General features: G+C 41.8%; 1 protein-coding gene across 1 annotated transcript in view; it reads right to left on the bottom strand.

Annotated features, from left to right (window-relative positions):
• SLC16A10 (solute carrier family 16 member 10) overlaps window positions 1-12,564 on the bottom strand; it is a 116,686-nt gene extending 104,122 nt beyond the window's left edge. Inside the window, exon 1 of the mRNA XM_002929846.4 lies at window positions 12,228-12,564. Within this exon, the coding sequence (XP_002929892.2) occupies window positions 12,228-12,564 (337 nt within the window). The remainder of the gene's footprint in view (window positions 1-12,227) is intronic.
• Window positions 12,565-15,088: the final 2,524 nt, after the last annotated feature.

Below are 15,088 nucleotides of genomic sequence, written 5' to 3'. Positions count from 1 at the left end.
AGAGAACTCTGAATGCTACAAAGACTTTTCAAAGGAATGAAGCTTTGTTACTTCCATTTTTAATTTTTTTTTAAGATATATTTATTTATTTTTCAGAGAGAGAGACAAAGACAGAGAGAGCACAGGCAGGGGGAGCAGCAGAGGGAGAAGCAGGCTCCCCACTGAGCGGGGAGCCTGATATGGGACTCGATTCCAGGACCCTTGGATCATGACCTGAGCTGAAGGCAGACGCTTTAACCGACTGAACCACCCAGGCATCTCGAGATTTTGTTACTTTTAAATAAGATGATTTCAGTGGACTCAACTAAACGCCTTAGGAGCAGCCCCCAGGTCTGCTTGACACAGAATTTCTGGGTTTCTCTTATTACATCACGTTCCTCTTAGAGACATGTGCTCTTTCCAAAGCTCTACCTCTGGCTTCAGCTTCAGTCTGAGGCTCCAGGTATGCATTTCCAGTTATCTGCTTAACATCATCCCGTGATGTCCTGCTGGCATTTAACACCCAAATGTCTAACATCTGAGTCAGTCTTTCCCTGTCAATTCCTCCTCCTCGTGCCCCTGGTCCTGGCAGTGGCACCATCCACAACTGTCTACATAATTTGTAGTGCCAGTACAGAATGAAAATGTGGGGCTCCCAGTTCAAAAAAGCATTAATGCAGAATCCAGACGCAGGCACCATCTCTGCTTCCATGTCACTGTCTACATCCAACATTTGCTCAAATTCCCTCAGTCTATCCTTTAAAACGTCTCACATCTGTCCCTTCCTTCCCATTTCAACTACTGTGCCTCACATCTCACCCAGTTCTCAGCCAACGACTTTACAATTGGAGTTCCTCCTACTTCTTTCCCTCTGCAACCTAGTCACATTTTTAAGGCACTACTTCAGACCTCTTCAATATCTCCCTATTGCCTCTCTATTAAATCTCGTCCAAACTTCTTAACTCAGCATCCAAACCTTCCATTCCCTAGCTCCACCATTCTTTTCCACCCTTATCTTCCATGAATTTCCTTACATACAAATCCTGGCTCTAGGCAAACCAAACACCTTCCATTCACTAAAAAAGTCCAGGGGGTACTCAGGTAAAAACAGCCTGCGTCACGATGCCAGAAACTTAAGCTCAAATCCAGCCCCCACTACTCACTAGCCTTAGCTGCCTATCTAAAACATGACAATCATAATAGCAGTTATACCATATAATTATTGGATAGATAAAACAAGATAAAATATAGAGTAAAGCACAGTAAAACATCCATCATTAGGCTGCCTCCTAGCCCTTGCCTAGGCCTCACACTCTACCTGAAATAGCTCTTCCTGCTAAATCTGCTGAAGAAGAGGCTATTAATACTTTAAAGCCGAACTCAAAAGCTACCTCCGTTAAGCCTTGCCTGATCAACTCCGGAGTCATTCTGCCTTAATACCCATCATTGGGCTATTAAGGAGGGCATGTATTGCAAGCAGTACTGGGTGTTATACGCAAACAATGAATCATGGAACACTACATCAAAAACTAATGAACATAACATAATAAAAATAAATTTAAAAATTAAAAAAAAAAGTCATTTTGCCTTCCCCTAAAATCCTATATCTTATTCGTACTGTGCTTAACATGTGTAGCATATTGCCTTAGAGTTATTTACGCTTTTGCCTCCTCTCACAACCGCTCACGTGTATGGAATACGTCAAATTTATTCATTTCCTGCATGACCCCTACCTACATAGTTTGTGCTCAAAAAATGAAATGATTTCCATATCTTTTTAAAAATAAATAAAAGGAAAACATTTTTTAAGCACACATACACCCAAATTAAAGCAATTTTCAACTGAATTGGCTGGGTCTGGAGGGGGCAGAGGCAAGACGATAGCACATAGAATGAGACAGGGCTGCTCCTGCAGACTTGATCCTCTGAAGGATGAGGTGTCACCCTGAAGAGCCAGGACGTCCTTCCAGCCAAGTCTCCAGATGGTTCATTTCCATCCCTACTTTTAACCCCAAAAGAAGGCCTTGATCAACACCTGTGCTGAGAGCAGAGGAATGGGAACAAGGGTATACCCCACCTGCTAGGTGTGTCAGGTGAGAATCTAAAAGAATAATCTCAGGCCTTCCTAACATTCCCACTTGTGGTAACAAATTTACTCTAACATATTTACTGGTATGTGTCCCCTTATATTTCCAGGTATTATACATAATTGCCAGGCCATTTTGCTGCTTCTAAAGGACTCAAAAACTGGGAAAACACATTGCCCTAAAAGCAATGAAATAAAAAGTTAATTTTTAAAAATAGCATTGACACTTACCATATTAGCAAATATTAATAAAAATAAAACTTAATATTGGTAGGGTTTTCAGGAAGCCAATATATTGCTGGTGCTGTAAGTCTTCTAAAGAACAATCTGGCAATGTGTAACAAGTGTTATAAAATTGTTCATACCCTTTGAACCAGTAATCTCACTTTTAGACATATACCCCAAGGAAGCAATCCAAGGGAGAAAAAACAATTTCTTTGTTCAAAGATGTATACAGATAGGATATTTACATTGCATAACACTGCCTGCAATTCAAACATCCATCAAAGGAGGCCTGGTTAGTAATCTAGGATACAGCAGTATGGCAGAAGGCCACACTTACTGAAAACCTTAAGTAGGTATACTATGTGGTATAGAAAAATGTACCTTAAAAAGAATGTTCACTGAGAAATTGAAAACAAAAGTTTTTTTGTAAGATGGTATCAACACTCACTTGGAGGCAAAATATAGTCTGAACTGACATGAGACTATTTATGGTCTTTATTTGTCCACTTGCTCTGAATACCCATAGATTTTGCTGCAGAAATATCAGTGTATTTGATTACAGAGCGCTATCTCAGATCCCCCTGTAAGATGTTAAAATATTGAGATATATGTAATAGTTTACTTTTTTTAAATCCAAAAAAATGTGAACCCCAAAGATATATGGCCCCAAGAGTTTCAGATAAGAGACTGTGGCTCTGTACTAATAACATCTATACACATGCAAGAACATTTGTATATATGTATCTGTTATAAATTTGAAGTAAAAGAGTTAGTTTGGTATTCCTTGGCTTTCCATTTCCAACCTATTCCATAATTAACATTTTTCTCTGAGTAGAAAAAGACAAAACCTAACACATATAACTAAAACTCCACACATCTATCATCTATTCCTACAAAACAACTTATTCTTAGGGCAAGTTTACTATTATAGTAATGAAAGGTTAATATTTCTAATGGTAATGGTGAATTATTTTTAATATTAGTATTTTTATTATAAAAGTAACACGTGTTCAACATGGAAAACTTAGAAGCCACAGAAAAACCAACAGAAAGCAAGAAATCCAAAAACATGGCACTCAGGGATAACTACGGAGTTGGGGGCACTGCTGCCAAAGTTTGAGTGTCACATTAGTGTAGAACAATGGCAACATTCTGCCCCCATTTGCCCTAAAACATCAATTAACTTTGTGGAATGTCATTGTTTAAACAACTATTGACAAATATGAATCCTTTGAGATGCTGCCATTTGAAAACTGGAACATGAAGTCAAAACTAATAAAAAGGATAATTAAGCAAGATGAAAAGGTGTTTCCTATTAAAAAGTCACAGACTAACCCTCTCGACTTGGCATTAATACCAATCCACCCTGAAGAGTCAAGAAATATCTCCACTTAATTAGTGGTTTTCTGCTTTTATAAAGCATAGCTCAGAATTGGTTTTGGATTCAGTCTAAGTTTGTCACAAGAAAAAATTTTGACTCTCTGAATACATACAGAACCACCATTTACGTAATTTACTCTTTAGCATAAAAAAAGGAAAAATGTAATAGCTGAACGACAGACCAATGTATAAGCTCTAGTCGGGTGATTCTCCTTCTTATGGGGGAGCAGCATTTCTGACCGACTTTGTTCCCTCTTGATAAACATAAAAGTCTTATAATCCTTGAAAACTTTAATGCACACTGCCAAGGGTAGTTGTTTGTTTGTTTGCTTGTTTTTAATAAATGTGCCTTGGCACCTGGGTGGCTCAGTTGGTTGGGCATCAGCCTTCGGCTCAAGTCATGATCTCAGGGTCCTCGGATCCAGCCCTGCATTGGGCTCCCTGCTCAGGGAGGAGCCTGCTTCTCCTTCTCTCTCTGCCCCTCCCCTCTGCTCGAGCGCTCTCTCTAAAATAAATAAATTATTTAAAAAAAATAAAAATAAACTAAATGTACCTCTCTGGAACTTCTGATATGTTTCTCCCAGTGGGGGGACACTGTGCTGCCTTCTCTGACCCATATACCTCTCCCGACTTAATTTAAGCAGAAACACAGCTTTGGTCCATGTGCATTATTTCACATCTGTATTTCATATGTATTCCCATAACTAAAAATTAGTGAAATGAAAAAAGACTTCCAACTTGGAAATAAGGCATGTCGTTTCCTCAGTTCTTTTAGCTCTAGTTCCTATAGGAAAAGTGGGGAGTTATTTCTGCTGTTACTGAAGATACCTTAGCAAAGAAAGTACAATCACACACATTTGGTACATGTACATGTGAAAGCACTGCTTTCCTCCATCACTCCAGTCTCAGAGGGACTGGCTCTTGTGTGATGGGTTTGCAGACTCCCCAGCAGCACTGGAGTCGCTCATTCAGAATCACTGTCAAGAACAACACCAGAGTTCACAAGCGGCACCAGGCTAGGCTGGTGCTCGGAGCTGAGGTGAGCCAACTGTTCAAGGAGTGTTTGGGAGTTAGTTTGTTTTTGTTAAGGTTTGTTTGTTTAATCTGAATATGAGATCAGACCTCTAATTGGATTGTAATAACTCTAAATGGAATTCTATTCCAAAAGCAACTTCCCAGGATTTCTGATAGAAGATACTGGCTAGAAGATACTATTAAGGTTCTAGAGAATATATAGGCAAATATGCAGAAAATAGTTTCAAGGGAGAAAAAAAGCAGGGTTCTACACTTCAGGACAACTTTAACACAACTACAAGTGTTTACCCAGCTGAAAAGATGCTCTTAAATTCAACGTAATAGATGTAAATACTGATATCATGTGCCACAACCCTAAACTGTGCAAGTTCCAACTTTCTTATCTATAAATGGAGGTAACAGATCACTATAAGACTACTCTAAAAAATAATGTATAAATATGTATGAATGTATGTGAAAGCCTTTATGATAAAGGACTATGCAAATTAACACTTACATATGAATTATTCTTAAAATGCCATTCACAGAATGCTAGATTAGAATAGGTTGCAGTTAGGTTCTCTGTCTTCCATTTTCAAGTTTGTTTTTGTTTTTTGGGTTTTTGGGGTTTTTTGTTTTGTTTTGTTTTTTTAAGTAATCTCTAACCCCAACATGTGGCTCAACCTCACCACCAGGAGATCAAGAGTCACATGCTCTACTGACTGAGCCAGCCAGGCACCTCTCTGTCTTCCACTTTAATCCTAATTCATAACTCATTTGAATTCATGCAACCCCCAAACGTTCCAAGTGCATCAAAAATGTAACAGGGGCGCCTGGGTGGTTCAGTAGTTAAGTGTCTGCCTTCGGCTCAGGGCATGATCCCAGGGTCCTGGGATCGAGCCCTGCATCGGGCTCCCTGCTCCACTGGGAGCCCGCTTCTTCCTCTCCCACACTCCCCCTGCTTCTGTTCCCTCTCTCACTGGCTGTCTCTCTCTCTGTCAGATAAATAAATAAAATCTTTTAAAAAAACAAAAAAACAACAAAAAAAGTAACAACAGTTGTATAAAATCATTGCTTTGTCCCATGGTTGTGACAAAAGGAATACCATTCATCAGAATCTTATAAGGATTAACAACCACACTGAAGAGAGGAGTGGCACACTAAAGGCATAAAGGCAAAAGATAGCAGGATAAGTTCAGGGAAAAAGTGCAAGGCTTTCAGCTTGGCCAGAGCACAAAGAACAAGAAGGGAGAGAGGTGAGAGGCAAGGCTAACGGATCAGGAAAAGGCCAGAACTCGAAGACCTTTGGTGTGTGGAGTAATGAGTATCACTGATGTCTTTAAAGAGAAAAATGATATGGTCCTATGTTTTACAGAAATCACTCAAGTGTATAACTGAGGACAGAGAGACCAGTTAAAGCATTAATTGAGGCATTAAAAGGCATGAATTAAGACAACACTAAAGGAAAGAAAGGGGACTGATTTATGAGGCATTAAGGAGGTAAATGTAAAAGGACCTAGTCTAGTTTAACAAAATAGGAAAAGGGAGAAATAAGAAATTAAGATGAATTCAACCAGAGGTGTCAGACACCAAGAGAATTCAGAAGAAAGGATAAGTATATTTGCAAGTGGGCTGTTGTTTTTGGTGGCAGAAGAAGATTGTATGGGGTGGCTAAAAAATGCGTTCATTTTGAGTATGATATACCTGTGTACCCAAATGGAACTGTCCAGATATAATAAATACGGGTCACGAACACAGAAGAAATTTGGAAATAACCCCAACAGAGTGGCTGGAGCCATGGGGTGTGTGAGACACCCAAGGAAAGTAGGAAAAGTGAAGCCAAGTACATGGCCTGGGATGGAGCCTCAAGGAGCTGCAATATGGATTCAACAAGAACCCATACAAAAAGATACAACAAATCACAAGAGCACAGAGTACAATTTATTCTAAAAGATACCTCAAAACTCCTCCTGAAGTAATTCTGGTATGCTTTTATTTTTGACTGATCTCGTTCTTTGAGCAGTTAATTTTATTGATAAAAGTTCCATGATAAAACACCACAGGAATACTCCTTATTGTATTTGATCAGAATTCATTATATACTATTCATACTGTTCCATCTGGCTCTGAATTCAGAAACATTCTGGAAATGGAGTCCAAAATGCTCACATCATACTCATTTCTTTATTATTCCAAAATCCTGGAACCATTTTTGTGATCTAATGACCTACCATAACAGGCAGTCTAGGTGAATTTACATGGAACATAAGATTGGATGTTTTAAGATGGAGGAGAACGAAAGAGATTAAAGCATAACAGCCATAAGTGAGTTCTCTCAGTTTTTCAACCTCTTCCAGTGCAAATAACAGGCATTTTTCCTATAGTAAAAGATGTATTGGACCATGAACCAGATCATTCATTCACCATAATCAGCTCAACAAAACACCATTACTAAAAACCTTCCTAGGATATAGAAATTATTAGTTACACAGGCAGCTTCCCCATCCCCCCCACCACCACCACACACACACACACAGCCCTTAGCATAAAGGCCAGATATAGCAGTTTGGTTCTGAAGAACTACAATCAACCTTCTATAAGTTTAGGTGTAGCAAAAAACTGTAGCGTGCAGATATCAGCATAACTGTAAATGTGAAAATTTTTTTTAAAAAAACCTTCAAGAGCATGCACTGACTTGAAGTTTCAGGGGTGCCAGTAAGACAAGATTGAGACGATGTTACAAGATGCATTGTTTCCTAAATGTTATTGAAAATCCTACTTCATGATGTAACTGTCTAAAGAACAATCTACCTCCATGTAGGGAAGGCAGAGTTGCATTAAAGATTGTAGCCAGAGAGCCTCCCTTTTGGGACCTTTTCAATAATCTCCTTTTCGTTAAAACTACTGAATTTTTAATACCTAGATTTGTACTTTAAATACCCAAGAAGGGAGGATAACGTACAGTGTTTCCCAAACTTATTTAACCACAGACCTCCACTTTAAAGAAAGGCTATTAAAGAACACAATTTGGAAATTATTAAAAGAAGGAAGAGTCTACTTGACCAAGCCTCTGGACCACAAAGACATAGTATCTTCAAAAGGATATCATTAACTACCCTAAATACTGATTCTGAAAACACACTTGTTTTAAATAAATATATTTTAAAAGTGAATATACCATTAAAATATTTCTCTTTTTTCAGGAAGAAAACAGATAAGGAAACCAGATTAATACCCTAGTAAGATCCCAGAATGTCCGTATCGCTGTATCTGAAGATAAAAGAACCCTTAATTCTTTTCCTTAATCAGTTCCATGAAGGAGCTAAAAATGGGTTTTCCAATATCCAGCACACTTGTGATTTCTAAGGGAAAATAACGTTCCAGTTAATTGTAGGAACTGTTTTAGTTTTCCCTAAAGCATCTGATTTACCTGTGCACATGTGAACAGGTAAAAGTGGAACTGCAAAGAGACAACTCAAGTTCAGCCCGCTCCCTCCGATGCAGCAGTATGTGTGAAGCATAGCTCTGAGTATCCTGTCATTGGCAGCTAGGATAACTTAGTGGGGCTGTTAGGCACTCCACATTTTTCACTCGTTCTACTGCCTAACTTGTAGTTCAGCTTGCTTCCCCCTTCCAGAGTCCTAAATTCACAAAGTAAGATTTATTACCATAGAGAAAGACGCCATCAAATGCCTTTCCCAGCCCCCACCATTCACAGGAATTTCTTAGAATTTCAGCTTTTTAAAATTAGATTTAGTCCTGATATATTGCAAATGCCTCGGGGAAATATTCTGTTTACTCATTTGTATACCACAGCAGATCAAAAAATCCTTGGGAACTGCTGACCTTGTTTCTCTCAGTTACCATCTCCAGTGCCAAGCACAGAGAGTGTCAGAAACTTGGTAAACATTTGTAGAATGAATAAGGAGTAACATTAAGATTTATAAACTAGCCTATATTTTAGTGTGAATGAACTTCTCCTTTTCTGAGAAGTTTTGGGTAGATCATCAGTTGCATTGGAAGAGTTACGATAGCCCTGAAGAGGGCCGCCTGCGTGGCTCAGTCAGTTAAGCCTCTGCCTTCAGCTTCGGTCATGAAACCAGGGTTCTAGGATGGAGCCCTGCATCAGGCTCTCTGCTCAGTGGTGAGTCTGCTTTTCCCTCTCCCTCTGTGATCTCTCTCGCTCTCTCTCAAATAAATAAATAAAACTACAAAAGATAGCCCTGAAGAGAAAGCCTGAGAAAGGCTCCTTTTCAGTTCTGTCTGGAAACATCATCCTACCATGGATCAGTCTAAAGGAACATGGCTCTTCAAAAGAAACCCCATACTTCTGCTGAAGGCCATATAAAATTATCTTGTTTCTCCATGTAAGTCACTCTACAAAAATCTATTTCAGTGAGACATCAACAATTGGCAATCCTTTACTGACAGCAAAGTAAGACCAAGAAACAGGGACCCTAATCTTCGGACTTCTTTTCTAACCCTAGAATTCCTAGTATAATACTCAATCAATTGCTAATGCTTGAATTAATCAACAACATAAGGAACGCTGGATTAGCAGGTTATCTCGCCAATGCAAAGGCTCAATCATTAAATACCCCGTTTCTGGAGTCAGATAAACTTGAGGTTGAATCCTGGCTCCACTGCTTACTCTGTAAGACTCAGTTTCCACATATGAAAAGAAAGATACTAAATTAAGCCTGTATCATGGAGTTGCAATAAGGTTTAAACAGGAATGCACGCAGTTCTTTGCACTAGGCCTGGCACACAGTCCTCAAGAAAAGTGAGCTATTATTTAGAAACCTAGATTCACATTCCACCACTACCTCCCTACGTATTCTTGGGCTCATCACTAGGAAGAAGGCAATGAAAACATGAAAACAAAATTAAGTGCTCTCTAATGCTGAGATTATCAATCATAAATAAGGTATCAGAAAATGGATCAAAATTTCCTGAAAAATAAAAGCCTTAAACAATTCAGGTATTTTTTGGCATTGTACTTCAAGTTTGCATACGTTTAATCACAATGACTCAGCATCAGAATATCAAAATGAAAAGGCCTGAACAGGCCGACTTCAGGTATTCTCAAATACTTCGGTGCCTGTTGGGAAGGATGGACCTGATGAAACACCTGTGTGTGCTGGGGGTGGGGGCGCAGGTCTCAGTACTAACTGGCTTAAAGACAATCTTGTTTCCATTTTTTTTCCACAGATGAGGTTAAATTTTTCTTAGACCTTAAAATTTATCACTTATCAGCTCTGTATAGCATAGCATCCAAGTAAAGGTCACTGTTCAATCTAGCTGCTGTGTTATACAGAACCATTACAAGTGCATAGGTAGGCACCCAGAGCACGGGCTGGTTCTCAGTCACCACTTACCCTGAGATGGGCACCTTTGTGCAAGGGCACAGCCAAACACAGCAGTCATACAGATAAGCACAAAGATCTTCAGTATTCAACTGGCATAGGCATACCTGTATAACTATTTATACAATATACACCCACACATACACAAACATGACAAAGTTGTCAGGATTTAACTGAGTAAATGAAGGATATTCATCAAAAATGAAAATACAGAGCATCAAAAAGTTCAGGAGAGCAGATTCCTGTCCCCTCCCTCACCTTCAGCTGACCAGTCCTGGGATACTGTAGCCAACAGGAACTTTGGGGATGGGAGATAGGTAGAGGCTTCAACACTGTAAAACTCCGATCCTCAGCAAAACTATGGCCTTTCCTCCTCACCTGCTCACTCACACACTCACTCTCATAAAATGAAGATAGGGAAAAAAAACCCACAGATAGCAAATGACCTACTCACCTGAGTTTGCAAGAACAGTGGTAAAAAAAAAAGACTGTTGTCTTGTTGTTTGAACTGCATTAAAAATCTGCAGTTCCAGGCAAGGCTATGCTAAATGCTGAAGGAACCGCTCTTAAAATGTTGACTGTCAATTCTGCCTCCTTGAACTTTTCCCTACCAGATATCCAATGCTCATATAAAAAAATTATTTTTGTTCAACACTGCATATCAATCCTACTAAACTTTACAACAGTTGCCTTCCATTAAAAATAAATACACGACATTACATTTCTAACACTGTGACCTGCGTAACACCGTAGTTCAAGAGCTATTTAAGGAACAGAAATTCCAGGTTAAATATGGTATATTATCACATGTGCAAAGAGAGAATGCACAAGAATATTCATTGCAGCACTGTTTATATTAAGTTTGGAAGTAATCTAAGTGGTTGTTAAAGGGAGAATGCATTAGTAAAGTATAATACATTCATACAATGGAAAACCTTTAGTTAAGCTACAAAGAATTTAAGCCACCAGCTGAAATTGAAGTATTATGTGGTAAACTGCAAACAATGCAGAGTAGAAGAAAAGCAAGCTGCAGAATGATACATGTAATACTATTTATACAAGGTTTTAAAGCTCCCAACATTACCTCTGCCCTAGAATTTGTTATAACAGTCTTGCATGTTCCTTGTATGCACATTAAAGACCTAAGGAATATTCACTCTAAAAACAGAAAATTAAGGTTAAAAAAAAAAAAAGGCTATTAATCATATAAAGCTTCCCCAATGGCAGGGAGGAGCCTTATTTAGTAATGGAAATCACTTACCCCTTTAAGTCATAAGATGGGTGTTCTATCTCCATTCTACTACTCACCAAGACACTATTTTACCTAGCTTCAGTTTGCTCACCTAAATGGGGTTGACACCTGCCTCACAAGTTGAAGTGAAATAATGTATGCAGAAGAGTTTATACAAAAGGTCTTGGACTTGGTTTTTTGCCAAGCAGTCAAGAAATCACATAATAATGCTCTACAGGGAAAAAAATGTTGAGTCTGCACTTTTTCATCTAGTCTCATATATGATTAAATATGACAAAGAACACAACAGGAAAGGGCAATCCCTCACCTTCCTCCTCCCAGTCCCCGATCCGGCTGCCTCCTATGCTTTCTATATTTAGCACACAGTGCCCCCCCCAAAAAAAAAACAACAAACAAAACACGAAACCGTGGCTCTTGCAGGGCTCCCTTTGGAACTCCCCGTGACCTTGGAATAAATCTCTTTAATCTCGCCAACCCAGCCTCCCCTCACCACACACCCTTCTGCAGCCCCGGAGGCAGATGACCAAAAACCCAACGATCATGGCCAAATAAGAGACCGTAAAAATCACAGTGCGATGTTGGGTTTGAAAGGTTCTGTTTGTTTTCAAACGTTAAGAGGAAAGTATACCTTAGACTCAAACCCTACTCCTAGAAAGAAGATCTGGGCAAGTAAGTTCTGCAACTTGTTTCCAAACACACAGTCCCCACATGTGGATCCAATACAAAGCCAGGCACACCGAGGCCCCTGGAGCGGCAGGAGGCGTTTGCAATGGGACAGACCCACGTCTCACACCATCCCGCACACAGGCACCCACCCAGGCGCACACGCCGGCGCCGACACACACTCCGCACGCGGGATGCGCCCAGAGGCCCCGTGCCCGCTCTCCCCCCACTCCCAGCTGGAGCGGCGGGCTCCACGCCTCACCTGTCTTGAAGACCATCTTGTCATCGTCCTTGGACCCGAAGGTCTTCAGCATGGCCACGAAGAGCACCCCGCAGGCGTTCTGGATGCCGAACACCGACCCGTTGCACCACATGGCGGCAAGCATCACCAGCCAGCCCCAGCCGCCCTCGGGAGGCTGCGGGGGCTCAGCGCTCGCCGGCCCGGCCAGCTCTACCTCCACCTTCTCGACGGACGCCTCGGGGCCGTCCGATAGTCCCGGGCCGGGCAGCGGGGCGGGCCCCACGGTGGGCGCGGGACCTGGTGGCTGCGCCTCGCTCGTCCCCCGCGCGGCGGCGGGCTCCTCGGGGAAGGGCACCATGGCCCAAGGCGGCCCCCTCGGGCGCCAGGGGAGCGCGAGGGGTGCGAGTTGCCGGCGGGCTCGCCGAGGAGCTGCAGAACGCCGAGCGGGCTGGCCGGTGAGGCCGAGGCGAGGGCGGTGGAGCCCCCGGTGGGCGGGCGGCGCAGGGCAGCGGAGGTTGCAGCCAGGAGGAAGGCGGGGGGCGAGAGAGCACCTCAGAGCTCAGGGACTCGGGCCTCCAGTCCACAGCCCCGCACCCCCCACTGCGTCGGGAGCCCGCCAGCCGGCTCTTAAAAGACGCCCCCCGCCCCGCTGGCTGGGGGCGTGGCCGGAGCGGGACGTGCCCCAGACTCTCCAGATGATTGGGCTTCAGGAGAGCGGAGGCGGGGCCCACCGCCTAGAGGAGCCAAGACCCAGGTGCCCGCGGGTGGCCGTCTCTGCGCGCGCGCCTGCGGCAAGGCCTCCTCCTACCCAGTGGGGGGTCACAGATGTGTAGGTTACCTCGCGGCAAAGTATTAACGCAAGGGACGCGAATCCTCCTAGGTACAGGCTGGGTGTGTCATCATCACACAGCAGTACGGGAGCTTCTTTAGCCTTAGCTCTCCGACAGCTTCACAGCCAAACTAACATTGCCTCTGTTTAGTTTTTGTTTTGCTTTTTTGGCACCTCTTATTACTAATTATAATATATAAGCTACGTAATGCCACCTGCTTAATTAAAAGAAAGTCAGAAGAGGACTTACTGAATTATTTCATTTCTCCTGCTTTCATACACAATTTCCTATAAATACTTGGCACATTAAAGATTCCCATTTTGGGGGCGCCTAGGTGGCACAGCGGTTAAGCGTCTGCCTTCCGCTCAGGGCGTGATTCCGGCGTTATGAAATCGAGCCCCACATCAGGCTCCTCTGCTGTGAGCCTGCTTCTTACTCTCCCATTCCCCCTGCTTGTATTCCCTCTCTCGCTGGCTGTCTCTATCTGTCAAAATAAAATAAATAAAATCTAAAAAAAAAAAAAAAGAAGATGTTAAAGATTCCTATTTTGTTAGACGCAGACTGTATAATACCAAAGCCTCCAAATAACAAACGTTTTTGACAGCTGGAAAACGTTACTTTTGAACTACAGCAAGTTGTTTTCACTTTAAACAAAAATGAGCATGTATATTCAACTCCTCTATCTCCCCTAAACATGGACCAGCAATGCATGTGAAAGAAAGGAAAAACGGCCGTGCAATATTGAGCAGACTTCTTAATTTCTGTTATTCAGATTCTTCACTTCAAAGTCAAAATATACTAGTTATTTTGTACGATGGTGGAGTACACAGATAAGTGTGATTGATCGTATTTCTTCCTCTACCTGTTAATGAACTTGTAGGAGAAAATCCTGGGATAGAACAGGAGGCTCAGATGGTATTACAATACATATACAACAAAGAGAAGTGGGATGGAACCCTAAAATTCTCTTCAAAACACTGCAGAAGAGCTTCTACAGCAAGTTGCCATGGAGCTGAGCCCCGAATCCAACAGAAAACTTGAGCGGGCAAAGATAGGAGAAGAGCATTCTAGGAAGAGAAAATCGCCTAAGATGTGGAAAGCAGGGTGTGCTCGAAGAACAGGAGACATAGCTCAAATATAATGTGTCTTAGGGATGGGGTTAGAGTAATAGGCTAAGATTAGTCATACAAGTGCACAAAAATGAATCCACAAGGATGTTAATTCAGCATCGTTGGAAATAAGGATAAAGTGGAAGCGAAGATACACATCAGTGACTGGTTGATTAAATACTTACTACATAATCTCTAGAAGTTATGTTGTTTACCTCTATTGACTTTGAAAGTTACCTGCAACATTTTATTTAGCAAAGAAAGCACATCATAAAACAAGGTATGGATTATAACACAAAATATAAAATAAATATCCATGAGTCAATACTGATATAAGTAAATGATTAAGTATATTAAGTCTTCCTCTCAAAACCCATAATCCCAGTCTAATTGTTTAAAAAAATAAATTAGATAAGGGTGCTTAGTCAGTTAAGCCTTGAACTCTTTTTTTTTTTAAGATTTTATTTATTTATTTGACAGAAATAGAGACAGTCAGCGAGAGAGGGAACACAAGCAGGGGGAGTGGGAGAGGAAGAAGCAGGCTCATAGCAGAGCAGCCTGATGTGGGGCTCGATCCCATAACACTGGGCTCACGCCCTGAGCTGAAGGCAGACGCTTAACTGCTGTGCCACCCAGGCGCCCCAAGCCTTGAACTCTTGATGTCAGCTCAGATCATGATCTCAGGGTTGTGAGATTGAGCCCCTGATCAGGCTCTGCACTGTGCGTAGAATCTGCTTAAAATTCTCTCTCTGCCCCTCCCCCTGCTCCCACAGGCATGAGCACACTCTCTCTCCCTCTCTCTCTCTCTCTTTAAAAAAAAATTAGGGGCGCCTGGGTGGCTCAGTCAGTTAAGAGTCTGACTTCAACTCATCTCGGAGTCCTGGGATGGAGCCCCAGATTGGGCGCCCTTCTCAGCGGGGAGTCTGTTTCTCCCTCTCCCTCT

Source organism: Ailuropoda melanoleuca, chromosome 10 (genome assembly GCF_002007445.2).
Source record: "Ailuropoda melanoleuca isolate Jingjing chromosome 10, ASM200744v2, whole genome shotgun sequence".
NCBI classification, from domain to species: domain Eukaryota; kingdom Metazoa; phylum Chordata; class Mammalia; order Carnivora; family Ursidae; genus Ailuropoda; species Ailuropoda melanoleuca.
Note: the sequence above shows the minus strand (reverse complement) of the source record. Positions and strands in the feature narration are given on the sequence as shown.